Source organism: Pseudorasbora parva, chromosome 23 (genome assembly GCF_024679245.1).
Source record: "Pseudorasbora parva isolate DD20220531a chromosome 23, ASM2467924v1, whole genome shotgun sequence".
In the NCBI taxonomy this organism is placed as follows: Eukaryota; Metazoa; Chordata; class Actinopteri; order Cypriniformes; family Gobionidae; genus Pseudorasbora; species Pseudorasbora parva.
This window is the reverse complement of record NC_090194.1, coordinates 30,810,783-30,838,329: the sequence shown is the minus strand read 5'-3', so window position 1 is coordinate 30,838,329 and position 27,547 is coordinate 30,810,783. Positions and strand designations below refer to the sequence as shown.

Genomic DNA, 27,547 nt, shown 5'->3' with positions numbered 1-27,547 from the left:
AAAAACTCCTGCCTAGCAGGATGTGACTGTGGTACCGGAAGCTTCCAGATATTGCTGCGTGTCAAGCTACAAAGCTAAAGAATGAAATGCTACTTGATATTCATTTAGTTTGATGCATTTTAATGTGCTTTGTGTTTCTACTTTGCATATGCTTTTATTCATTCAGCATTGAAGCAACTCTTCAAAGCATTGTGTGTGTGTGTATATTGAATTACAATTGGTCACAAATATAATAATATTAAAATAATTAGTTATTAATGAAGCTGTTATAATGGACAGAGTTAAAGGTTTTATAAGCAATTTTAACAGTTGCCAAATTGCAAAAACACAAATTTAATCTTCACAAAGCCAGGGCAATTCCCCAGTCCCTTTTTAATTTCCTTAAATTTAAACTCAAAGGCATCTGAAAACATGTAACATTTTAATGTTGGCGTCATGTTAATTATGTTTTGATTATGTAATTCTTATAACCTTTTGGGATTATGATTATGTCTGTATCCTATCTTTTACACACACACACACACACACACACACACACACACACACACACACACACACACACACACACACACACACACACACACACAAATGATTGAACAAAAGACAGGAATTCTGATTGGCTAAAATATCGTAGGCCTCTTTCTGTCGTAGTAGAGACGGATGGGATTTTCCACATCTAGTTTAGCTATCAAAAGATGTTGTTTTGAAAAGGGAAACATTTTACTTTACTGTGATTTCTTTAATAAATGAAAAAAAGCTTTTTTACCCTCATTTAACAAGTCCTAAATAGAGGCACACTTGCGCCCTCTGCAGACGAAGGTTTAAATAATAATATTATGATTCTCACACGAAGCCACACAGATTGCATCAGATTGAATTTATTTGCTCTCTATTATAGCAACAGAAGTTCAATAGAAATCCAGCTCGATACATAATCGGCCCTTTAGGAACTTTTCCCCTCCAGTCTGAAGGCTTATTTAAAGTTCAAGCAAAAAAAGTGCAGTTATTTTGTTCAACACAAGCACTGATGAGACGTGATTGTGAATCGTGACAATTGTTACGCATGATTTACGGAGTGGTTAAATGTTCACTAAAGCATTTCCCAACATGAGAAATTCCTTTAATTACAGCATTTTGCTTCAGTTACAATTCACATGAAATTACAAACAACTTGTGAAACAATTGTGTTCTAGTCTAAACTAATAAATCAGGTGTGAACAGACAAAGGGGGCATTAAGGCCAACAAAATCGCCCAGTAACCAAATGAAACTTATGTCACTACTTGCCTGTGTAAAGTAACGTAAGAAGGTTTTTTCAGCAAACTCCCTGATGGTAAACAATTAAAAATGATGGCCAAAAAAAAAAAAAAATCAGTAAAAGTAACAGACACATACCAGTTCGTCCAATTACAGCATTCATTCACATTAAGCTAGACATAGTTCAGAATTTCAACAGTTATTTTCACTTATAATGCAGTTGCATGTCTATGCCTTTAAACTACCAAACAGCTGGACATTATAAAACAAATGAAAAGGGACACTTCTTTTTGATTCAAATGTACTATGAGGAGTTACCGAAGCTTTATTGCCATCGTTAATAATACAAATCTACGTTAGGGTATTATCATGTTGCCTTAACTCAAAAATGTGCCCTTGCTCAATCACCTTAGGCTACTTACAAGCCACGACGAGCAAAACACACCTTTCCCTTCAGGTTGCATTGTATCAATTCTTTCCCACAAGTACGTAACATAAGCTTAGGCTAAAATGTCTTGTAGGAGAACCAGTACTTTAAATCACTATCCAGCTTTATTAAAAACCATAACAAATCCCTTTGAGGTTCTGCAATGAACTGAGCATCTGCAGTTCTACAGCCTTCCTGCTGCGTTGCATAAAGTTTAAATGTGGCTTATTGTAAACATATCCATGCACAGGAACAAAACAAACATGAATCGAAGTCTCCTCAAGTACTGAGTATACAGTGTCTGAAGGTTCTCAGTGGTTCCTAACCCAAACATTACCCTCTAATTGCTGTGATTGCATAAATAAGAGCAAAAACAACACGGCAGACGACAGGGCAACGTAACACATAATCTTGAGTTTCCACGGCCGCTGTTGAAATAGGTTAAGGGAGACGTCAGCATCTACCTTCAACCCTCTCCAAACAGCTCGTGGGATGCGACTCCTATAGACGAAACAGTTTTGTGCGCGTTTAAAGTTCAGTTCTTGGAGTTCCACACTGGCCTCGCTGCGTGTGAAATCTTCCAATTGGCGTCTCGTTAGTTAGTTTTCACCTTTCCTGGGTTCTTCTGGACCTTCTGGTGGACCACTTTTAGTGTAGTGAGGAAATTTCCCAAGAACAGGACAAGAAACGTCAAGGCCAACATGAACACCTGGAAGATAAAACGTTTAAAAGCAAAAATAAATTTGCAATACTGGCCAAATGAACAAACATTAACCTCTTAAGCTCTGGGAACATTTTGGGTGATTTCCACCTGTATTTGGCCTAAAAAACATCCCATACCCACATACAGTGGTCTAAATTTTGGTGTCATTTTACCAAAAATGACATCAAATGACCACTTTAAATTGAAGAAGGATTTTTTTTTTACCCCAGCAGTTACATCATCTACTGGATTAAAATGCTTCTTAAAAAAAAAAAAAAAAAAGGCCATAGCACACCTCGCCTCAATATAGACTACCTGCTTTGCAGTATAACAGTGCAGAATATTAATATTTGGAGTTGAGCAATAAAAGTGTTGTATATATTTACCTGCCATTCCTTGCAGTCATCTCGGGCAGACAGCTTAAAAAGGGACACAGCATTGTACAGCTGCCAAAACTGATCAGAGGACAGAAAAACAACAAGTATTTTACATGTGAACCTCTCTGTGAACCAAGGTGCTCCTGAATCTATATACACTAGCGGTCAAAAGGTAGGGTCAGCAAGATTCTTACTGTTTTTTGAAAGAATTTGATAAAAAAAATTTTTTTTTTTAAACAATCATTTGGTGAAATTTTACTACAAAATATCAATTATTAATAATTTTGTAAACAGTTGTGCTGCTTAATATTTTAGTGGCAACAATGACATCTTTTTCAGGATTCATTGATGAATAGAACAGCATTTATTTGAAATATAAATCTATATTAAATATTAAAAATATCACTTTTAATCAATCCTTACTGAATAAAAGTATTAAAATTTTTCTCAATCGCTTTTTTTGCGATTGAGATTTTTGGCAAATTTAGATTTGCCTCTGCAAGTAGTCTGACAAAGAGCCTATTCAAGCCCATTTCCAATCGGTCGAAATCACGGCACTAATCAGAAACGTTGGTGATGACGACAGCGCAGCGACGGTGAAGTAAGATGCCGCTGTGAAACATCACTCGTTTGAATAAGCTATCGCGTTTATTTTAAAGAGTAACTAAACCCTAAACCAACTTTTTTTAGTTAATGATCTGCAAGACTGGGGCTTTATTAATGCTGTTTATTGATTAGAGTAATTATTTTGACATTTGAGTATAAAGTGTTTTAATTCTATAATATATGGTGTAAAAACGTCTTAGTTCTGCCCTCTTAAGGTTGAACGGTGGCTACTGCAGTTGAATTTTCCTATTGGACATTGTGGTACTTCGTGACGTAGGATGGTACTTCCAACGGCTCACTATCCACGCCCCTGGCACTGAGAAATGTTTTCCGTGATCACATGAGAACGGCTTCAGTCCAGTATGAGCGCTCATGTTAAATGAAGTAGAAACATTATTAATGAAACTTTCTCTTCACTTGCTTCTCAACATCCTAATGAAGAAAATACAGATAAATAATGCAGTTGTAAGTACTTGTTAAGCTTTTCTTCTGATATTTTGCACCTGTCATGTCTCCAGATCATTTTCATACCTCAGACGCTTTCAGACAAACCCTGACACGCAAATAGTTGCCGTGGTAACGAACAACAAATCCTTAACGTGCTAGACTGCTGGCATATGTAGTCTAACTTTTATTTAATGCATGAGGAATATTTAATATGAGGAAATCTGTTGTAATAGGCTATTAGGTTTGAACTTATTGGTCCTGCGCTTTTTTAGTGGCATTCAGTATAAGTATATGGCTGTTCAGTGTTCATTGATTAGTTAGTGATCTCATTCTCTCTTGCTGCTGCTTCGCTAGCATGAATGAATGAATGAAAGCATCGTCGGCATCGGGAGTTAAAGCAGTTTGAGCCTACAAGCTCTGTGTCTACAGACATTTCACCCTCCTCCACTTCAGGTGAAGGTGGTGGAGAAAAGTCCTCTACTTTAGATGACTGCTCTGTTGCAAAACTACTGTCCTCACTCCAGTCACTATCCATCTTTGCTAGTCTGACAACTGTCAAACAAGTTGTCACTACGGGTCTCAGGTGCACCCCCACTCCCGCTCAGCCCCGCCCTCGTCTCGTCCCCTCTGTCTCCGCTGGGCTCTGCCCACTTTTACAGCATTTTTCAAATATTGCCAGAGGGCGGAGTTAGGCTGTGAACGGGGGTTTAGTTCAAGGGGGTAATCTAGCGCTCGGAAAGCGTTCCACCCCTAGGGGCTGCCATTGCTAACCAAGCCATCACCTGCTGTTAGCATCCCATTGACTCCCATTCATTTTTGAGTCACTTTGACAGTGAATAACTTTACATCTGAGACGTTTAAAGACTCCATTTGTCCATTGTTTATTTCTAAAGAAACACGACAATGCATAAAAGGCTCCATTACCTTGTATCTTACACTATCGCCCCGCAGAAGCTGTTTTTGTAAAAATAGGCTAACGATTGCGTCATAACCAACGCGACTCTGTCGCACAGTAGAGAAATTACCGTATAGACCTGAGGAGAAGCTTGCAGGCAATCTTTTACTGTCTATGAGGGAGTCGGGGGGACGTGGAGACATGTCCTGGAGACTAGTCTGATAAAGTCAAGGGGGAAGAATGGGGAGAAGCCCATAGTGAGCCAAAAGCAACGGGAGAAAATATTTAAACAACGTGATTCAGCTTTCACTTTCTACAACTACTAGAAGACCTACAGCTGTCAGACAGGAGGCTCACGTCACATCTACGTCTTCAAGCTCCGTTTGAGCCTGCGCAGTTCGCTCAGCCATCAGGAAGTGAGTGCCCCTAGGTTGACTTCATTATTTAGCCGTTGACGTCAATGGGGTCGCTGTGTCCATTTCTTTTACTGTCTATGGTTTAGTTACCCTTTAAGCTATTAAAACTTCTCCTTTTCGTTAAAACCCGAGCAAAGAACAACACTCGGCTACCAGATGTGGATTACACCGGCTACTTTGATGAGGAGAATGGGGAGTGTGATCATGTCCTAACACCACACACACACCAGCTCTGGATCTGGCCTTTCTGTGATAATTTCCTCACACTAGATCTGGTTATCTAGCCTAGAAATCTAGACGCACCCTAGCGGCAGCAAATCTAATCTGCCCGCGAGTGTCGTCTAGCAACTCTCAATACCCTTCTGAGCTGTAATCGCCAAACTCTTCCCGGGCCAATCACATCGTGTATAGAGTCGGTGGGCGGGGCCATAACGACGACGGCCGAGTTGCGTTTGCGTGCTTCTAGTAAACACAGAAACTGGCGAACGGCGGTCTTTCGAATCAGCTTTGACTGCGATTCTGGAAGACTTGGAGCTAAGCTTTTCTCTGAGAAAAGAACAAAGAACGGCACTGAAGTCATTCTTAAAAAGGGAAGATGTGTTCGGAGTTTTGCCGACCAGATACGGTGAATGTTTAATCTATCAACAAGCAATGCTTCACCTTCGTTGCTCTGGTTGGTTGTAGCGCTATCCTATCGCATGCAGAGGGAGTTTGAAAGACAACCGCTTATCCCGCCCCTCGGATTGAGCCCTGTCAATGGTGAGTTTCCAGACCAAACATCTTGATGTGGGTCTGGCTTCTCAGGCTACTGGTTATCATGTAAAACTTGTAAATACTTGTGAATAAATAACTAGCGTAACTATGCTGAAGTCTAAAAATGTTCGAACACATCTGAAATGACTGAATTTGAATAAATTTTGTGAGACAATTTTCCAAAGACTCCTCAATATTATTTTATTTTCAAAAAATAGCAAATCGTGTTCTAATCACAATACAAATGCCTTACAACGGGGGCAAATACAATCAGAGCTTGATGTTTTCTGTTCGAAAGTCAGTCCGAGAAGTTTCAGTCGGTCTGAGATGCTATTAGGTTTTCCAAATTTTGCAAAAATGTTGATGGAGTGGCCCTGGACACCAGCTATTATCATATTTCTTTTACAACAATGGCAAAAGTCGTCAGAAGCCGTTGAAACATCTTCCTCAAAATCACAAACAGAGAATTGACGTCTCAGATGTTTCTCCATCACTCTGCATACGTCAACGTTCGTTGTTGATGCCCCTTTGGAAATTATTTGTCTATGAAACTTTGCCAGACCATAACTCAGTTAATACTGAGAATGCTCTGGTTTTAACCAGGCTACAAATGGCCTGCCGTTGTAAAGAAATAGGAACCACAATCTTATCAATCAATGCACCGGCATGCACACAAAATTTGTATAATACATATTTCCATGGTGAAACAAAACATTTCAACCAGTGTGGCTCGCACATTGACAAAACTATTTTTGTTTTGGTGCCATTGGCCAATTTATTGAGACAATAACTAGGTTTTGAAGCATGAAATAAATGTTTTGGGCAAGTTACTACATTTGAGACATACTATACAGTTAATGTTCATAGTTGTGACAATTTAGCTTACAGTTTAGAAGTTTATCATTCGTTTAAAAAAAAATGTGCCAAAGTGATTGAGATTTTTTTTCTTCTATGAAATCATTTCTATCAAAAAATTAAAATCGTACTGACTACAAGCTTTTCAACAGTAGTTTATATGCTAAAAATCCACAGTTACATGTTGTGAACTTCATACCTGTAACTGTCAAATGCAATAAAAACAACATACTAAACTCATTTTTTATGTGACAAGTTGCATAAGAATTAATATTTTTAAAAGGGAAAGATGCATGAGAAACAAAAGGAACTTAAATGCTGGTACTCACATGGCCAAAGAATAGAAACGGAAGGAGGAACGTAAGCCCCCTCCACATCCACGATTGAAAGCCCTCTGTAAGAGTAACACGAGAGGTCAGACTGGGGCCTTACATCTGCAGCATGAACAGATACAGATCAACAGTTCTCCCATGATTCAAATCGGTCACAACTCTTACCCACTGTCAGGTCTAGCTGGTTTCTTTCCCCCAGAGCCCGTAACCGATACAAGCAGCCGCTCTGATAATAATACTGAAGAAACTGCACACAACCTGCCAGAGAAACAAAACCATCACTATAAATCATAACAGCATACAACCTCTCACTGCAAGACACACAAAAAACACACTGAGCAGCTAATAGATTACGGTATACACACTCTGATAGATGGAGAAAGCCAGGAACTGACTTCTGAACATCTGATACATTGGACCTTCTGGCCTTAAAAGAGAGAAACACAGAGTGGAAATGAAATACAAGTTGTGGATGGGGAAAATGATTTAATTATGTGATTTAAAGACTAAAACACGTACCATGTCAACATAACACCTGATAAAAAGGTTGAGACGTAATGATGTGACACCCACCAGCCTTTAATTCTACAAAGAAATAATAAATGAAAAAGATTTAAATCATAACTGTCATAATACAATAAAAAAAGCTAAAACCAAATAAATTAAATCCATAGATAAATAAAAATAGATATTATATAAAATAACCATAACCAAGTAAATACATAAACAAAAAATAAATGAGTGCTGTCAAAGTGATTAATCGTAAAATATATGTGCGCGCATATTTTATATATATATGTATGTATGTATGCGCACACACACACACATATAGCATTTATTCGCATATATATGCGATAAATCACAATTAATCGATTTGAAAGAACTAAAAAGTACCATTACAAAATAAATACATAAACAGAAAAAATGTCATACCTCAAACAAATAAATAAATAAAAACTAATTAATTAACCATTACCAAATAAATACATAAACAAAAAAAAAAATACCAATATAAATACGAAAACATTAATGCATAAACAAAAACAAATAAATACCACAACTTAATAAATAAATAAACAGACAAACAAATAAATATGCTACAAAATAAATTCTTGTTTTTAGCATTAATTGTTTGGTATTTTTATTGGTATTTATATATTTTTTGTAAGTTTATATATTCATTTGGTAGTGGTGATTTATTAGTTTTTATTTATTTATTTTTTAATCTTTACAACATTTATAAAATAATTTTTTATTGATTTATTTATTACAGTACAGGCCAAAAGTTTGGACACATTACCACTAGGTACCTAAATTTACTATTTGTAATGTGTTTGAAAGAAGTTTCTTCTGCTCATCAAGCCTGCATTTATTTGATCAAAAATACAGATTTAAAAAAAAAAAAAGTATATTGTGATATATTATTACAATTTAAAATAATTGGTTTTCAATTTATTATACTTTAAATGATCATTTATTTCTGTGATGCAAAGCTGAATTTTAAGGATCATTCCTCCAGTTTTCAGTGTCACATGATGGCACGATATTTTTTCATAGCCTGTGATACTTTGATGAATAAAAAGATTAAAAAAAAGAAGCAAATGTTTTAAAAATAGAAATCTATTGTAACAACAATATGCACTACCTTTGTTCAGTAATTTGGGGTCATTCTTTTTTTGTGTGTGTGTGAAATCAATAATTTTATTCAGCAAGGATATTAAATTGATAAAAATTGATAGTAAAGGAGATTTATATTATTTGAAAATATGTTTTTATTTTGAATAAATGCAGTTTTTTTTAACCTTTTATTCATCAAATATATTAGGCAGCAGAACTGTTTCCAACACTCATAATAAATCAGAATATTAGAATGATTTCTGAAGGATCATGTGACTCTGAAGACTGGAGGAATGATCCTGAAAATTCAGCTTTGCATCACAGAAATAAATGAAAATTTAAAGTATAATAAAGTGAAAACCAAATATTTTAAATTGTAATAATACATCACAATATTAAAAATGTTCTGTATTTTTGATTTAAAAAAATGCAGGCTTGAGGAGAGGAAAAAACTTCTTTCAAAAACATTATAAATAGTAATGTGTCCAAACTTTTGGCCTGTACTTTATAAAATAAATAAATAAATATATTAGAGGTGGGCATAGATTAATTTTTTTTAAAATCTAGATTAATTTTGAAATTAATCTAGATTGATCTAGATTAAAATGGCTTATCTGAATTCTACTGAAGGTTTTTAGAATGTGCGTGCTACCCTCACAAATACTTTACGCTAGGGGGTAACGGTACAGACTGTTCACGGTTCGGTTTGTAAATAAAAGAAAATAAGAAGTAATAACTTAAATACAAGCAGCAGCACAAATAAATACAATTGAGCAAAGATACCAATAAAAGAAGCAATGCTTTTTAGGTTTTTCAGGTGGGTCTAACATTAGTTTTTAGGTAGAGAAATTGAATAAAGTAATCAAATGTAAAATAACTGCATATTTAACTGTTTAAATTAAATAATCCTTATTAAACTTACAAAAGCTATTCACTCAAGAGCAGTGAGTGATGTCCTTATCTTTTGTGTGACATTAAACAGACAGCAGTAAAGGCTACTGCCCCTTTAAGAGCTAATGCAGGGATACGCGTCGTCTTGCTCGACTGTATAAAGTTTACTTACTCATCAAGATGGACATGTTGACATACTTTTTGTGTGAGTTTGTCCGTTCAAGCGCAAGACTTGGAAAGATAACTCAATATTTGCGCGCTGTGAGATAAATCTTCTCACAGCGCACGCAAGTTCTCATTCGCGCCTTATAGCTCTACACCGGATGATGACGGCGCAATGATTGGTCATATTCAGACATATGGCAGCACTCGCATGCACTGAACAGTCTATAAAGAGGCCGTTTTGCCCACGTTTTTCTTTTATTATCGTTGTTGTTGTAGTGTACCACTGAGAAGCCAGCGTGCCATCGACAGAAACATACATAAAGCATTATTTTCAAGTTACAACCCATATTAAAGATGCGCAATCAGATGTGAGATGAACCGCGGTGCAAGTGCGTGCCGGCACCTTTTACACGGCACCCCGGTTGGGAAATGCTGGAATAGTCCCAGCTCCCAACCCAACTTTGAGAATGGATTAACGGTGTTATTTTTTTTAATCGTCCGATAAGAGTCTCACATTAACACACCACGTTAATGCCAATAACAGCCCACCACTTATATAAACAAAACAAAAAAAATGTTTATTGATATAGTAGTGGTAAGAAGAAAGTATTAGGATGAGAGATTGACATGGAAATGAACAACTGCATTTTAAAGTGAATGTCATCTCACCGTGACCCATTGCTCATGAGGATGCTCTCTCTTATTGTCAATGTGCAATAATACCACACCAATAAAAAGTTGAAGATTTCATCAGTAACCCTGTGAAAGAGACACCTGCATGTTAGCCTCAAACAGATCATTTTCCTCCACAGAACAACATTAGTTTTCAGATCTTTCGACTTACCGGTAGTTGAAAAGGAAGAGGCAGGTGACGGCACCAAACATTAGTATTATAGTCATATAAAGTTTGAACTTCTCATACTCATCTTTGTACGCAAACCTGTTTTGGAAAACAAAAAATTAGCAATTTGGTTCGGGGAAATCGCTATGGGCTCAATGGACATGCTTACATCTGACTTACTTGGCTTGGTTGCTGAGGAGCGTGACATTCACATTTCCAAGGACCAAATTTAAGTACAATCTAAAAAAGAGAAGAGAACAGGCCATATGTCCTTTTACAAAAGTCTTGATGTTGGTTTTGGGATGTACTAGAACAGGGTTTCATTCTTGAACACAATATTGTTGCAGCTCCTCTCTAACCAGTCTGTCAGTAACACTCTAGGTCAGGGCTCTACATAGCGGCCATTTTGGGCGCATTTACGCCTGAAAATTACTGAGTGCGACTGTGAAAAAATATTTAGGCGCACCGGTGCGAGTGACCCGATCAATTCTCATGAATGGATGTGTGTAATACAATCAGAATAAAAATTACACCTCCCAATTAAAGTGCATCAACACTGAGAAACTGTTAGGCTACGTTTTCTACTGCAATCAACTGCTTGTCATGCCTTCAGTCAGCAGAATAAGTGCAAGAACGGATGCTTGGGGCAAAAATCCCATCAAAAATAATGTATTAATAATATATTTAGAAAGCCCTTGTGTTCTTGAGTTTAATCTTTATCACACATGCTGTTTAAAAAATTACTAAATGTATAAAATGAGAAAGTATATCTTGAAGATATTTTTCCAAACTGTGTTTTTGTCTTTTCCTGAATCACTATGGTACACATAAAACAAGTGTTTTATCCCGCTGCGGATTAGCAGTGTCTGCGCGACTCGCCATAGACACAAACAGAGAGAAGTAGATCCGGCTGTTTATGAAGCGCCAGAGCGCCAAAAGGCACTGCTTAATTGCTTTTGCTCCGAGTATTGGTATGATTGCATATGTAATACTGATCTTGTACATAAGTCCAATAAACAACTTGATATTAAGTAACAATGTTTTAGCCACAACACTGTCTATTTGGTGAAAATCAAAGCCACACCAGTCCAGAACTAATTCGCATCTCCAAGCGATTTGATTCAAATGAATCTGTGTTTTGAACTATTGACTGAATGAATTCCCGCCACCCACTGGCGGTTTTATTTTCATATTTATACTTTGCATGGACTTTTTATTTAAAATATTAAACTTTTAAAGTTTAATTTGTACATATTTCTAAATTCAAAAGCTTACATGTAAAACATTCATACAACATTATTTACACATGTAAATGTGTCTAAATCCCACTTCAGATAGAGCTTCTGTGCCACTTCTGCAGTGCAAAAATGATTATTTTAACGCTTATCTCATTTGATTGGAAACAGTCTGATTGTGTCTAATTGTTCTAACTGAATTTATTGTTTAAATAAAATATTTAAAAACAACTTTTCTATTTTAATTTAAGAAATTGACAGATGATGCATACATTTAATAAGTTTAGAAAACATTGCTTATCATGGTAAAAATGCCCCTGGACATTAGTTTAAAGGGACACATATTGTCCTGTAATGGGAAAGTTATAATTGGAATGCGTTTGATGGATTAGAAAGTACTCCTAAATTGTTGACTGTGCTCCTAAATTTTTTTTTATTAGGAGCACAAGTGCTCCTCAAGAAAAAATTTAGCGTAGAGCCCTGTAGGTGCGTTTCCCAAAAGCATCATTAGCCAACTATGATTTGCATTGAACTCTATTGGTAACGACCAAACTTGCAACCATAGTTGGCTTTGGGAAACGCAACCCTGCTTAGTTCCAATCTCCATGAAGCCCTCCTTATGAAAAGCGCAATGTGCTCTGATTGGCCAGCTGGACCAGTGAGTTTAAGCCATATAACCATATAACAAAAAAATACGGACGTAGTTTCCGTGACGTCACCCATAGGATTCCGATAAGCCGTTCTGAAACATTAAGTAGAGAGGAGCTGGCCGTTGCCATCTTGCCAGCGCGTCATGCCCAGTTAACAGAAAATGGGCAAAGAGGCGGGACATGGGCGGAGCTGAGGTGATGCAATGACTAACAGACAGCGGATAAATGGCTGTACACCTGTCACTCAAAGTGGCCACTCCCTTAATTATGCAGAACTTTAACGCTCTATATAATGTAAACGAATGAGTTCTAACAAAATTACCCCCCTCACAGTTGCCGTATAGACCAAAACCACAAAATGTACCAAGCTTGTACATTGGCGGCTTCACTTTTCTTCAATGGAAAGTAAGGAAGGGACATTGTCCATCTTTCTTACAGTCTATGGTTTGAGCATGTTCGGAAAATGTCACTCCCCTACCCATAACCACGAGTTTCAACACACTATTAATCAGTGCCGTTTCTAGGCATAGGCAAACTAGGCGGTCGCCTAGGGCGCCAACAGCTGGGGGGCGCCAGTGAGCCCCCGTCCCAACAAGATTTTTTAGTTATTTCATATATATTTTATTATTAATATTTCACACTTTTGGTATTTCAAAGCATTATAATTAGTTGTGATGATTGGAGTGAAGTCGCCCTGGTGATAGTGGCGCTGCTGTAATGAAATCACGTAGAGGGCGGCAGGTAACGTTGTCATCCGTGCCGTTGTAACGCTTGTGTCCGAGTGAAAAATGCGGATAGCTCACTTAATGTAACTGGAGTGGACACGGAGGCGATTAACATCAAACAGATCGCACTTTATTCCCCGTTGAACTCTCATCACAAACTCCCTTTCTGTCCACAACATTACTTAATAAAACAAAATGACTGTTACCAACAGAAAACAGAAAATAATCCCCACACATGGGAGCTCAAGACTCAGTGCGCACATACACAAAATGCAGACTTCGTTTGCAGGGAGCGCACGCAACTCTTAAAGGGGCCACACTATATTTCTAATCGTTACAGCGTGCTTTAGTTTCATCATCATGAAAAGGTCAAAGCCAGCAGCGGGCTAAGTATCGTAAAAAGAAAAAAGAGGAAATATAAAAAAGAAAGCGAAATATACAGGTATGTTAGTCTACTTGTTCTCTACTAAGCTGGTCGCTCTATCATAACGTTGAGCAAAACATTACACTCAATATTAGTACTGGACGGACAACACGCCATGCTCATTTATTACAGCTGCAGAACATTATAGCAGTTCATTTGAATAAAAAAAACATTACATCAGAGATAGCTGTTTAAATTGATCAAGTAGGCTACTACTGTCATAAACATAGGCATCACTAGGCCCTTTTTTATGAACTTATGCCTCAGGGGGAGCATGCCCCCAAACCCCCCCAACATCTGTGATCTCAGTGATAATAAACCTAGCTACATTATTCGATTAATGCATGTACAGTATGCCCATGAAATAAGGAAGTCATATTTGCTTTATAAGTTATAGTTTAAAAAAAAAAAAAAAAAAAAGGGGGGGGGGGGGGGGCATATAAATCTTGCCTAGGGTGCCAGAAAGGCTAGAAACGGCCCTGCTATTAATGCAACTCAATCAGCCCTTTTTTTGCATATGCCTTGGGCAGGAATTATTTATATGAGTTGACAAGTTAGTTCATGGAAAAGAACCTCAAGACTACAATGGAGGCGATACAGGGAGTTATTGATATAGAGAATATCCTCCATTGGAGTGACTTTGTAACTTGCAGACCTTTTTCATGCACAAACAACATCACACACTAAAAAAAGATGATTTTAAAACCATATCCTCTTTAAGATATCAGAAAAGCCTCAAAACCTAACCACATAACTGGCAGTATATTTGTCAGTCAAAATTAAGAAGTAAAACTCACCCATTTTTCTTTGGCAAATAGGCCTCCATGTCAAAAAAGACATTTTGCTTTTCTTTAATTTGGACCTGCAGGTCATTTATCACCTCCAGTTCTTTTTCATCGCATGTTGTCTTACACCTGTTTTCAACAAAAGAGGAAAAGGATCCGTTAACATCATCATGAATGCGTACTTAAGTTCTTTAATACCATCTGAAGCTCTGCTCATACTTGTGAAGACTTTGCTTGAGGTCCTTCAGGGCTTTTCTTTGTTTGCTAATGGCACTGCTGCATATTGCCTGCAGGTTTGTCAGCTCCTCAAGCTTCTGTCTGTAGACTTTGTGCGTTTCCTAAAATACAAAACAGGTTGAAAGTCAACATGGAATTAAAATGTTTTCCTAATACATGCAAGGCCTTTCAATGGGCAAATGACATCCATTTTAAGCGCAAAGTATTTCAAACATTAGAAGGGCATTTTAAGCATGAGGCATCCTTACAGATGACAGCTGAGCGCTGATTAATAATGGTAATACCACAGTACTTATTTACACACACACACACACACACACACACACACACACACACACACACACACACAACTTATTTTTACACTATAAAAAAGCAACATATGTACTACATGTTTGCTGTGTATCACAGCACTGAACGATTACAATGTTTTGTGGTTTTTACATGGAACTCCAAGGTTATCCAAAGAATACCAGAGTACTACTATGGCATATGTCCAAACTCCACAGTATTACCAGGGTGGCATGCCCTAAAAACAATTTTTTTGGTAGTAACGTTACTTAAACCCCCGAAGCTTCATGAACTAACGTTAATGTCAATCTCTAATTCAATGGAAGATCGTCATGATTCTGTAATCGGACCCTGGTTCTCACGAATCGATTATAAAAGCATTTTTACAGTTGAGCAACAACTCTGGGTTAACATCTAACCTGGTTTAACCAGTTCAATTCGTGAATCATTATCATATTTACTTTAGTAACGCCACATTTAAACATATAATAAAACATACGACACGATTATAAGGGCTATTCTTTTCTCATTTCGATCATTATTTAGAGAACTATCGCTGGTTAAAAACACATGTACAGTAACAATAGAAAATCAGTTCATCTGATGAGCTAAAGCCTGTTAGCCGCATCATAAACATCTCAAACAGACACATTAGCTTCCTTACTAACACAAGACTTATCTTTTGGCTATCTGAGCACACATAACACATATATCCGTTCAGTTCAAACCTGTAATTGCTGAAATTCGAGGTCTATTTCTGCCCATTCACTTTGACATCTCTCCAGTGACATTGTACCCGTCGGCGCTGGCGCAGCTGTGCCGCCCACTGCCACTAGTAGGCGCTCCAGGGATTTATATAAGCTCCGCTTCTTCACTCGTCCACCAATCGCAGGCAAGCATTAGATTCCGTGCACGACACCGCAACCTAACGACTGGGAGCCTGAGAGAACATAAACATTAGTCAAGGCTTGTTGCTAGGTTACCGTAGGTGAATTCCTGCGCGAGGTCTACTAGAGACCGACCAGTTTGACCATTAAAGTTCACATATAATTGTATATCTTACAATTTGGTTGGTTGAAGTGAAGTTGGTCACAGGTAAGTCTGATCAGTTACTAATAGGCTAGTTGGTATTCGATTACCATATTTATCTACTGTTGTATTTAAAAAAAAAACACACACAAAGTATTATAGAGGCAACTTACCATAGATAATGATATTCTAAAAGTTATAATCTTTTTACGTGCAGTATGCCTTACTTGAAAAGACCCCAGACTACAGAACCACTTGTAAAACTTTGGGAGAGAAGGGCGCAAAAATGTGGACTGCATCACACTGTGTATTCGGTCAATGGAGATCAATACACGGGCGACTGGATGGATAATAAGAAACATGGTAATACTTAAAGGGATAGTTCACCCAAAAATGAAAATTCTCAAATAATTTACTCACCCTTCATTTGGTCACAACTATTAAGTTCTTTCTTCTGTTGAACATTAGGGAAGATATTTTGTAGTCAAACAGTTGCTGGTCCCAATTGACTTCCATGGTATGGGAAAACATACTATGGAAGTCAGTGGGGACCAGAAAGTGCTTGGTTACCCATATTCGTCGAAATACCGTCTTTTGTGTTCAGCAAACAATAAATTCAGACATGTTTGGTACAACTTGAGGCTGAGTCAAGTCAACTTCATTTATATAGCGCTTTTACTATGACGATTGTTTCAAAGCAGCTTCACAGTAATAAACAGGAAAATATTGCAACATAATTAGATTCGGCTGTACAGTCATAGAGAAAACGTTGATGTTATCAGCTTATTTTAATTGATCATATAGTGACAATGTTGGCAGATCAGTATCATAGTTAATAGAATTAAATAAATTATTTGGATATTTAGTTGAATAACTTCCATCAAAATATTTGTGTCCCCAACTGAGAAAGCCAAGCCAAAGGCGACAGTGGCAAGGAACCAAAACTCCATCAGGGCATGATGGAGAAAAATAAACCTTGGGAGAAACCAGACTCAGTCAGGGTGCCAAGTTCTCCTCTGGCCTATTAACACACCGTGTAAGATTATTATTATGGTAACCTTACCGGTCAGAAATCATATTAGATTGGAATATTCCAAATTTCTGGGTATCACGCAAGAGACAGGTTTATTTAAATGATGACAGAATTTATTTTGGGGGGTGAACTATCCCTTTAAAGGACTGAATATTTAATGGCATGTTTTAAACATTGCAGGCTTTGAAGATCAGTAAGAAACCTTTTATGCTGGCCGTTTTAATGGACAAGCCTTAATTTAATTTACTTTGTTATTTAGATGTTCTGCAGATTACATTACATGTTTCTAGGAAACACTGCTGTCTTATCAAAGCTTGACTTGGGAAATGAGTTTTTTCTTCCATTAGCAAAATGTTCCTGAACAAAGCTTTTACTCTGATAAGGAAATGGAACACAAGTTTGGAAGAAAACAGGAATGATCTATAATGGGGAGTGGAGGAGTGGAAAGCGAGAAGGGTTTGGAACCCTGAGCAAGACTGACCCTGAAACAAAAGAGTATGTGAGAGTGTATGTTGGTTCCTGGAGAAATGACAAAAAGGAAGTAAGTATCAAACACTGTTTGCCATCTTACAGTCCATATTTTCCTGCATATAAACTTTCTTGAATTTCATTTAAAGGGTGCTGGGACATATTTGTACAGTCCGTCTGCGTTCTATGAGGGGCAGTGGAGTGAAGATCAGAGAAGTGGACGGGGACGGATGCAGTATGAGAACGGGGAGCTCTACGAGGGAGAGTGGCTAAAGGACAAATGTCATGGACAGGGTTTGCTTCTGCTAGGTACGGATTTAAACTCTTCACCAATGAGCCAGCTTGGTGGACTTAACAAAAACATGCCTCACATTTGACCCAAAATTAAAATAAATATATAAGTCAAATATATTTTGCAGAAACAAAATGAAGCCTGTTATTCAAAATGAAGCCAATAACATTATTGCTTTGTGACAATTAAGTGCACATACATAGAGTAAAAATTTACATGAGCATAAAATCAATACCACAAACACTAGTATAAATTACATATACAAATATTATAATTATATCTATCTATCTATCTATCTATCTATCTATCTATCTATCTATCTATCTATCTATCTATCTATCTATCTATCTATCTATCTATCTATCTATCTATCTATCTATCTATCTATCTATCTATCTATCTATCTATCTATAATTAGTTACATTTATCATTTATATAGCACTTTTCAAGGCACTCAAAGACAGTGTTTTAACCACCTCAACCACCACCAATGTGCAGATGATGCGACGGCAGCAGTATTGCGCCACACACCAGCTGATTGGTGGAGAGGAGACAGCATGATGAGGCCAATCAGGATAGGGGGATGATTAGGGGGCCACGGTGGACAGGGGCTAATGGGCAAATTTGGCCAGGTTGCTGAGGTTACTTTTTTTCTGAAGGACATCCTGGGATTTTTAATGACCACAGAGAGTCAGGACCTCGGTTTAACGTCTCATCCGGAGGATGGTACTTGTTACAGTATAGTGTCCCCATCACTATACTGGAGGGTTAGGACCCACACAGACCACAGGGTGAGCACCCCCTGCTGGCCTCACTAACACCTTAACCAGCACCTTTTTAGTTTTCTGACCAGGCTGTATGTTTTATATCATCAATAATAAATTAAAATATTTTATTTAACATTACATTTAAATAAGTGTATTATATCTAAATTATAATAAAAAGTTGTGTTTGTAATGTTGTCAAATCAATCACATTTAACAAAAGTTACACCGTGAAAATAAAAAAACAGTGAATAACACTGATTATCTCTTCATCACGCCACCTGTTAGTGGGTCGGATATGTTAGGCAGCAAGTGAACATGTTGTCCTCAAAGTTGGTGTTTTAGAAGCAGGAAAAATGGTCGAGCGTAAGTATTTAAAGGGTTAGTTCACCCAAAAATGAAATTGATGTCATTAATGACTCACCCTAATGTCGTTCCACACCCATAAGACCTCTGTTCATCAGCGGAACACAGTTTAAGATATTTTATATTTAATCCGACAGCGTATCTAAGTGAATGCACATTATACTGTCCATGTCCAGAAAGGGAATAAAAACATCATCAAAGTAGTCCATATGTGACATCAGTTAGTTAACTAGAATATCTTGAAGCATTAAAAATACATTTTGGTCCAAAAATAACAAAAACTACGACTTTATTCGGCATTGTCTTCTCTTCCGCGTTTGTTTTCAACCTCAAATAAAGATTCAAACATTCATGAATCAGCGTATTGATTCATGATTCGCATCGCCAATGTCACATGATTTCAGCAGTTTGACACGCGATCCAAATCATGAATCTGGACATGGACAGTATAGTGTGCCTACACTTAGATATGCTGTCAGTGTTCTGAAGATGAACGGAGGTCTTACGGGTGTGGAACGACATAAGGGGGAGTCATTAATGACATCAATTTCATTTTTGGGTGAACTAACCCTTTGAGCGAGTTTGTCAAGGGCCAAATTGTGATAGCTAGACAACTGGATCAGAGCATCTCCAAAACTGCAGCTGTTGTGGGGTGTTCCCGGTCTGCAGTGGTCAGTATCTAGCAACACTGGTCCAAGGAAGAAGCATTGGTGAACCGGCGACAGGGTCATGGGCGGCCAAGGCTCATTGATGCATGTGGGGAGCGAAGGCTGGCGCGTGTGATCCGATCAAACAGACGAGCTACTCTAGCTCAAATTGCTCAAGAAGTTAATGCTGGTTCTGATAGAAAGGTGTCAGCATACACATTGCAACGCAGTTTGTTGCGTATGGGACTGCATAGCCGCAGACCAGTCAGGGTGTCCATGCCGACCATCTCCACAGCCAAAAGTGCTAACAGTGGACATCAGAGCTGGACCTTGGAGCAGTGGAAGAAGGTAGCCTGGTCTGATGAATCACATTTTCTTTTACATCATGTGGATGGCCCGGTGTGTGTACGTTGCTTACCTGGGGAGCACATGGCACCAGGACGCACTATGGGAAGAAGGCAAGCCGGCAGAGGCAGTGTGATGTGTTGGGCAATGTTCTGCTGGGAAACCTTGGGTCCTGCCATCCATGTGGATGTTACTTTGACACATACCACCTACCTAAGCATTGTTGCAGACCATGTGACCCTTTCATGCAAACGGTATTCCCTGGTGTCTGTGGCCTCTTTCAGCAGGATAATGCGCCCTGCCACAGAGCAAAAATGTTTCAGGAATGAATTTGAGGTGTTGACTTGACCCAAGGTGTTGAATCGAGCATCTGTGTTACGTGTTGAACAAACAAGTCTAATCCATGGAGGTCCCACCTCACAGTTTGTTGCTAACATCTTGGTGCTAGATACCACAGCACACTTTCAGGGGTCAAGTGGAGTCCATGCCTCGATAGGTCAGGGCTGTATTGGCAGCAAAAATGGGACCAACATAATATTAGTAAGGTGCTCATGTTGTCATGCCTGATCTGTGTGTGTGTTTATACATTATATAATTAGATTTTTTTGATAATTATATATATTTTTGCAATATAGTAATTATAGATAGAATCTTCTTAATTAAAATGATGTAATGCAAAAAATCTGAATAGCTTAAGAGATCATTTTCTTCTTGCAAAATGTAACATGTATTTTTTTGTAACTATGAATAATATACAATATTAACTTTTTTTCAATAAAGCTAATGGAAACCGATTTGTGGGCACCTGGAGCGATGGACAGAAAAACGGACCAGGCAAGTTCTTCTACCTGGACAGGGGTCAGCTGTACAAAGGCTTTTGGGTTGATGGTGTTGCTAAATGTGGAACCATGTCTGATTTTGGCAGAGAAGCAGCAGTCAGGCCAACATTGTATCCAATTCCCAAGGTGAATGATTAACACTGATGTTTGCTAATTTGCATAATTTCCATTTTAACAGTAATGCATGATGCAAATACAAGCTTTCAGTCATAGATTCTGACCACTGTAATAGCAAACAGCTCAAAATGTTAAGTTTATTTACATGGCCTTATAGCGAGTTCAGATTCTGTTTTTAAATTACAATTCTGCTTTTATGTCCAGGTTTGCCTACAGGATTCACAGGCTGTACTGATGGAGGCACACGCTTATTTCACAAAGGACAAGGAGAAACCAACAGATTCCAAGTCATATGGTTGCTAGGCAATATGTGGCAGTATGTACCTTGACAATATGTCAAAATCAAGAAAGGAAGACTAGAAAAGCAGTGAAATATTTGTATCAATCTCTCAACCAACTCAAGTCATAAAAAAACCAACACACAAAAGCTGTTGGTTCAATATGCTAGTAGTATTAGACAAAATGCTCTTGATGATCATTTTGGAAAGAAATACATGGCATGTATGATTTAAAATAAAATAAAAACACAAAAATGTGTTTGGTTGAAGTTGATTTAATTAAGACTTTAATCAAAATGTATAAAAATGTGGATTTTCAAATTCCAGCAAATGCTGTGCACTAATAAAGAGCTTCTGAACCAAAATTTACACAAGTTGCTTCAACAACATTAATTTTATTTTACAAAAAAAGAAAGAAAGAAAAGTCACCGTATTTCAATTTGGCAATACAACAATGTTAAATATTGTGATCAGATTACTGTGATAGTCAATGTTGCTGTTGCAACTACATGCTTAAACTGTCCTCTGCTTAATGAACACTTTATTTAAAATTAGTTTGCTAGCAAAATCGTACAATCCTGCTAGTTCTTCAGCCATGACGGCTCTAAGTACTGGCATCCAAACCTCTGAATGAACAGAGGCCCCTTTAATGGGAAGTGGTTTTAAATACTACCAAAAAAGGTCAGGCAAACATGTTGATAAAATGCCTGTTTCTACTCAATATGGGGGTGGGGGGAGAAAACAATAGAGCATGAATAAGACTTAATTTTTTTTTTTTTTGATTCAGCAAAGCCCTGATCCAGAACGCATCAAAATGATTTGGTCAAGTGTATAGTGTCCCCTGCACTATGATAACTTCTAATATAGCCTCTGATCAGTGTTAAAAAAGTATTTCTGTAATATACACTCGTGTCTGTAAGAATGTAGCTTGCCTTATGTGAAAATAAAAACCGTGTAAGTCTACAAGTCTACAAAATTGGCACAGCTGCCGTACTGAAATAAAGGATTTTCCCTGTGGTGAATTAAGAAGAAAAAATTAAAGTGTCCCTATTATGCTTTTTCGGATATAACCATTCATGCTGTGTTTGATTTAGCTGTTTGAGAATTTAAAAGGTCTACAAAGTTTCAAAGATCAAAGTGCACAATAAATGGAGTTATAGAATAATAATATTATTAAATATTATTAAAAAATAAAAAAAACTTCTGAACTGCCTGAAACGAGTCGTTCGTTTTTCCAGTCTAATTTCCTGCACAAAACCTATGTAGTTTTGTAACAGATTTGCATAATGCCAGTCTATGGTCTTCTCTTGGCTACCTGTGAAAAATGTCTACTTTGACCCGCACTCAAACACTGTAGACAACAGACTGGGCCATCTGACCAATCAGAGCAGAGTCGACCAATCACAACAGACTGAGCCATCTGACCAATCACAACAGACTGATCCATCTGACCAATCAGAGCAGAGTCGACCAATCACAACAGACTGGGCCATCTGACCAATCAGAGCAGAGTCGACCAATCACAACAGACTGAGCCATCTGACCAATCAGAGCAGAGTCGACCAATCACAACAGACTGAGCCATCTGACCAATCAGAGCAGAGTAGACCAATCACAACAGACTGAGCCATCTGACCAATCAGAGCAGATTCGACCAATCACAACAGACTGAGCCATCTGACCAATCAAAACAGAGTCGACCAATCACAACAGACTGAGCCATCTGACCAATCAGAGCAGAGTCGACCAATCACAACAGACTGAGCCATCTGACCAATCAAAACAGAGTCGACCAATCACAACAGACTGAGCCATCTGACCAATCAGAGCAGAGTCGACCAATCACAACAGACTGGGCCATCTGACCAATCAGAGCAGAGTCAACCAATCACAACAGAATGAGCCATCTGACCAATCAGAGCAGAGTCGACCAATCACAACAGACTGAGCCATCTGACCAATCAGAGCAGAGTCGACCAATCACAACAGACTGGGCCATCTGACCAATCAGAGCAGAGTCGACCAATCACAACAGACTGAGCCATCTGACCAATCACAACAGACTGAGCCATCTGACCAATCAGAGCAGAGTAGACCAATCACAACAGACTGAGCCATCTGACCAATCAGAGCAGAGTCGACCAATCACAACAGACTGAGCCATCTGACCAATCAGAGCAGAGTCGACCAATCACAACAGACTGGGCCATCTGACCAATCAGAGCAGAGTCGACCAATCACAACAGGCTGGGCCATCTGACCAATCAGAGCAGAGTCGACCAATCACAACAGACTGAGCCATCTGGCCAATCAGAGCAGAGTCGACCAATCACAACAGACTGAGCCATCTGACCAATCACAACAGACTGAGCCATCTGACCAATCAGAGCAGAGTCGACCAATCACAACAGACTGAGCCATCTGACCAATCAGAGCAGAGTCGACCAATCACAACAGACTGAGCCATCTGACCAATCAGAGCAGAGTCGACCAATCACAACAGACTGAGCCATCTGACCAATCAGAGCAGAGTCGACCAATCACAACAGACTGAGCCATCTGACCAATCAGAGCAGAGTCGACCAATCACAACAGACTGAGCCATCTGACCAATCAGAGCAGAGTCGACCAATCACAACAGACTGAGCCATCTGACCAATCAGAGCAGAGTCGACCAATCACAACAGACTGAGCCATCTGACCAATCAGAGCAGAGTCGACCAATCACAACAAACTGAGCCATCTGACCAATCAAAACAGAGTAGACCAATCACAACAGACTGAGCCATCTGACCAATCAGAGCAGAGTCGACCAATTACAACAGACTGAGCCATCTGACCAATCACAACAGACTGAGCCATCTGACCAATCAGAGCAGAGTCGACCAATCACAACAGACTGAGCCATCTGACCAATCAGAGCAGAGTCGACCAATCACAACAGACTGAGCCATCTGACCAATCAGAGCAGAGTCGACCAATCACAACAGGCTGGGCCATCTGACCAATCAAAACAGAGTCGACCAATCACAAAAGACAGAGCCATCTGACCAATCAGAATAGAGTAAACCTATCAGAGCAGACTGGGCAATCTGACCAATCAAAACAGAGTAGACCAATCACAACAGGCTGGGCCATCTGACCAATCAGAGCAGAGTCGACCAATCACAAAAGACAGAGCCATCTGACCAATCAGAATAGAGTAAACCTATCAGAGCAGACTGGGCAATCTGACCAATCAAAACAGAGTAGACCAATCACAACCGACTGGGCCATCTGACCAATCAGAGCAGAGTCGACCAATCACACAGACTGAGCCATCTGACCAATCAGAGCAGAGTCGACCAATCACAACAGACAGAGCCATCTGACCAATCAGAATAGAGTAAACCTATCAGAGCAGACTGGGCAATCTGACCAATCAAAACAGAGTAGACCAATCACAACCGACTGGGCCATCTGACCAATCAGAGCAGAGTCGACCAATCACACAGACTGAGCCATCTGACCAATCAGAGCAGAGTCGACCAATCACAACAGACTGAGCCATCTGACCAATCAGAGCAGAGTCAACCAATCACAAAAGACTGAACCATCTGACCAGAGCAGAGTCGACCAATCACAAGAGACTGAGCCATCTGACCAATCAGAGCAGAGTCGACCAATCACAATAGAGTGGGCCATCTGACCAATCAGAGCAGAGTCGACCAATCACAACAGACTGAGCCATCTGACCAATCAGAGTAGTCGACCAATCACAACAGACTGGGCCATCTGACCAATCAGAGTAGTCGACCAATCACAACAGACTGAGCCATCTGACCAATCAGAGTAGTCGACCAATCACAACAGACTGGGCCATCTGACCAATCAGAGCAGTTGACCAATCACAATAGAGTGGGCCAATCAGAGCAGAGCAGGCTTTCAGAAAGAAGGGTTTAAAGAGACAGAATCCTTTATCAAAAGGTTTCAGACACTGAGAAAAGAGCTGATGCTGCAATGTACATTATGAGAAAATTAAAGTGTTTTTGACTTTAAATGCATGTAAACCGATTGTAGGAGACATCCTAAAGAAAAATTAGACATCTTCATAATAGCATAATAGGGGCACTTTAAAACTAAATATTCATAAAACATGCAGTGCATGCTTTCACAGTTATCAGAGTCTGTTGTCATTAAATCTAACACAAACAGTGTACAAGTACTAAACATATATAAAACTGGACGCTTGTGTGTCCACATGCAACAAAGATCAATACCATGGTCAAAAGCATGATGTGTTGAAACACTTGAGTAGACAAAGCTAAAACATTCACAGAAGCTCTTCCCAAAACTAGGGGTAAAGGGAACTGGGCGACTGTAAGGTAGACGCCTCCCCTCTATGGTCCAGTTCGTTCTGTAAGTCCTCCAGCTCTTCTAACTCTTGAAACTGCCTGTCGGTCTTGTGGCTGACCAGCGAGCGGTAGAAATGCACAGCGAAGACGATAAAAATCAAGGCGAAAGGCACCATGATGGAGGTAGACGTGATGGCAGCGGCCACCCCGGCGGATATAGTACCGTTTTTCTGGTCCTTTGGCTTAATGGGTAAAAACTTGACCCAGCACAGCAGGACCACCTCGGCCAGGAAGAGCAACGTTCCAATGACTGTGGAAAAAGCCCAGGCCAGCTCGATGTAGCGATGCATTCTCTCGTGAGGAGACTCCTTCACCGAGTTAAGGTTGTGCACGTTGCTGACCGCTTCGATGTTCGGCAGGATGCAGGTGCTCACCATGAGGGCGAACAGGTGGACGGCTACCAACACTGTGGTGCAAGCGCTGAAAGCGATGAGCAGTCCTGGTGGATAGTCGTGATTGGTGTCAAGCTGTACTTCCACCATGGCCACCTGTTGAACGAAAAGAAAGATTGTACAGATACACAGATTGTATGAACCCAACTAATATTGTTAATCTTAGTTCATATTTATATATACCATTCACATTGATGAAGTGTGGATGGGATTTTCTAATGTATAAATAGATTTTTTTTAACACCATTGGTCAGAAAATCTCACTGTGCTGACAAAATAAACATATTTGTCATATAAATAATATTATTGATATGAAATAAATAATATATAATTGAGAGGCTTGTAGAATTTTTATAATTACACATATTTAAGGAGTATAATGATATATATTTTAAATATTTATATTTATAAAATGTATTATATATAAAAAAAAAAAAAAAAAATATATATATATATATATATATATAAAATATTATATATATATATATATATATATATATATATATATATATATATATATATATATATATATATATATATATATATATATATATATATATATATATATATATATATATATATATATATATATATAATTCTTTCGGCTGTTCCTTTCAGGGGTCGCCACAGTGAATCATCTGCCTCCATCCAGTCCTATCCTCTGTATCCTCTTCTCTCAGATCGACTACCTTCATGTCCTCCTTCACTACATCTATAAACCTCCTCTTTGGTCTTCCTCTTGACCTCCTGCCTGGCAGCTCTAACCTCAGCATCCTTTTACCGATGTATTCACTCTCCCTCCTCTGAACATGTCCAAACCACCTCAACCTGGCCTCTCTAACTTTGTCTCCAAAACATCTGACATGTGCTGTCCCTCTGATGTACTCATTCCTGATCCTATCCATCCTCGTCACTCCCAAAGAGAACCTCAACATCTTCAGCTCTGCTACCTCTAGCTCTTCCTCCTGTCTTTTCCTCAGTGCAACTGTCTCCAAACCATTCAACATCGCTGGTCTCACTACTGTCCTGTACACCTTTCGATACGATTCATTGATTTGACAGCTCAGCACAAAAAACACTCTGATCATCGTAAACCACACTGAAAACCACCCAGAGCACCCTGGCATTGTGGTGGTGAGTTTTGCACTTACATGTCATTTTATCTAATGCAGTTTTGAAAATGCATTATCATAGTTTGTTCATGTCTATTCTTGCTGCGCAATTATTGTTTCGTCTCTTTGTGTCCTCACGCAGGTATCGACAACACGGCTGTGCCACTGGCTGGTGCTTGACTTGCACCCTGGTTGAATCATCTCAAATTGAAGCACATTCTTGCTGGTACTCTTTTATCACACAACAGACCTGACACTTTTCTCCACCCATTCCAACCTGCCTGCACATGCTTCTTCTTCATACTAAATAATATAATTATATTATATATTATTATAATTTTAAATAAATTAAAAAAATAAATAATACATGCATACATAAATTAAATACATTTTAATATGTAGTGTGTGTGTGTGTGTGTGTGTGTGTGTGTGTGTGTGTGTGTGTGTGTGTGTGTGTGTGTGTGTGTGTGTACAGGTGCTGGTCATCTAATTAAAATATCATCAAAAAGTTGATTTATTTCACTAATTCCGTGTATTACAACTAAG

At 38.6% G+C, this 27,547-nt stretch overlaps 3 protein-coding genes across 3 annotated transcripts in view; 1 reads left to right on the top strand and 2 right to left on the bottom strand.

Moving 5' to 3' along the window:
- Positions 1-862: 862 nt before the first annotated feature.
- On the bottom strand, positions 863-15,855 carry tmem120b (transmembrane protein 120B). Its single transcript, XM_067433242.1, has 12 exons — positions 15,654-15,855; positions 14,620-14,738; positions 14,413-14,529; positions 10,762-10,821; positions 10,585-10,680; positions 10,410-10,499; positions 7,587-7,652; positions 7,433-7,494; positions 7,233-7,325; positions 7,065-7,129; positions 2,773-2,841; positions 863-2,392 (listed from the first exon to the last, which is right to left on the bottom strand). The coding sequence occupies exons 1-12, from the start codon at positions 15,714-15,716 to the stop codon at positions 2,279-2,281; spliced, it is 1,014 nt and encodes a 337-aa protein (XP_067289343.1). The 5' UTR covers positions 15,717-15,855; the 3' UTR covers positions 863-2,278.
- Positions 15,856-15,882: 27 nt separating this feature from the next.
- Positions 15,883-22,063, top strand: morn3 (MORN repeat containing 3). The gene is made up of 6 exons (XM_067433243.1): positions 15,883-16,020; positions 16,172-16,317; positions 17,371-17,528; positions 17,605-17,764; positions 20,650-20,834; positions 21,030-22,063. Exons 2-6 carry the CDS (start codon positions 16,173-16,175, stop codon positions 21,126-21,128), a joined length of 747 nt encoding a protein of 248 aa, XP_067289344.1. The 5' UTR covers positions 15,883-16,020; position 16,172; the 3' UTR covers positions 21,129-22,063.
- Positions 22,064-24,485: 2,422 nt separating this feature from the next.
- Positions 24,486-27,547, bottom strand: part of orai1b (ORAI calcium release-activated calcium modulator 1b) — a 4,930-nt gene continuing 1,868 nt past the window's right edge. Inside the window, exon 2 of the mRNA XM_067433244.1 lies at positions 24,486-25,985. Within this exon, the coding sequence (XP_067289345.1) occupies positions 25,437-25,985 (549 nt within the window). The 3' untranslated portion in view covers positions 24,486-25,436. The remainder of the gene's footprint in view (positions 25,986-27,547) is intronic.

Coding starts and splice junctions, on each gene's coding strand:
- tmem120b (XM_067433242.1), bottom strand. CDS start 15,716: ATGTCACTGGAGAGATGTCAAAGTGAATGGGCAGAAATAGACCTCGAA. Junction 10,500..10,584: donor CTCTTCCTTTTCAACTACCG/GTAAGTCGAAAG, acceptor TCTCTTTCACAG/GGTTACTGATGAAATCTTCA. Junction 7,653..10,409: donor CTCATGAGCAATGGGTCACG/GTGAGATGACAT, acceptor ATTTCTTTGTAG/AATTAAAGGCTGGTGGGTGT.
- morn3 (XM_067433243.1), top strand. CDS start 16,173: ATGCCTTACTTGAAAAGACCCCAGACTACAGAACCACTTGTAAAACTT. Junction 16,318..17,370: donor GATGGATAATAAGAAACATG/GTAATACTTAAA, acceptor TACTCTGATAAG/GAAATGGAACACAAGTTTGG. Junction 20,835..21,029: donor CATTGTATCCAATTCCCAAG/GTGAATGATTAA, acceptor TTTTATGTCCAG/GTTTGCCTACAGGATTCACA.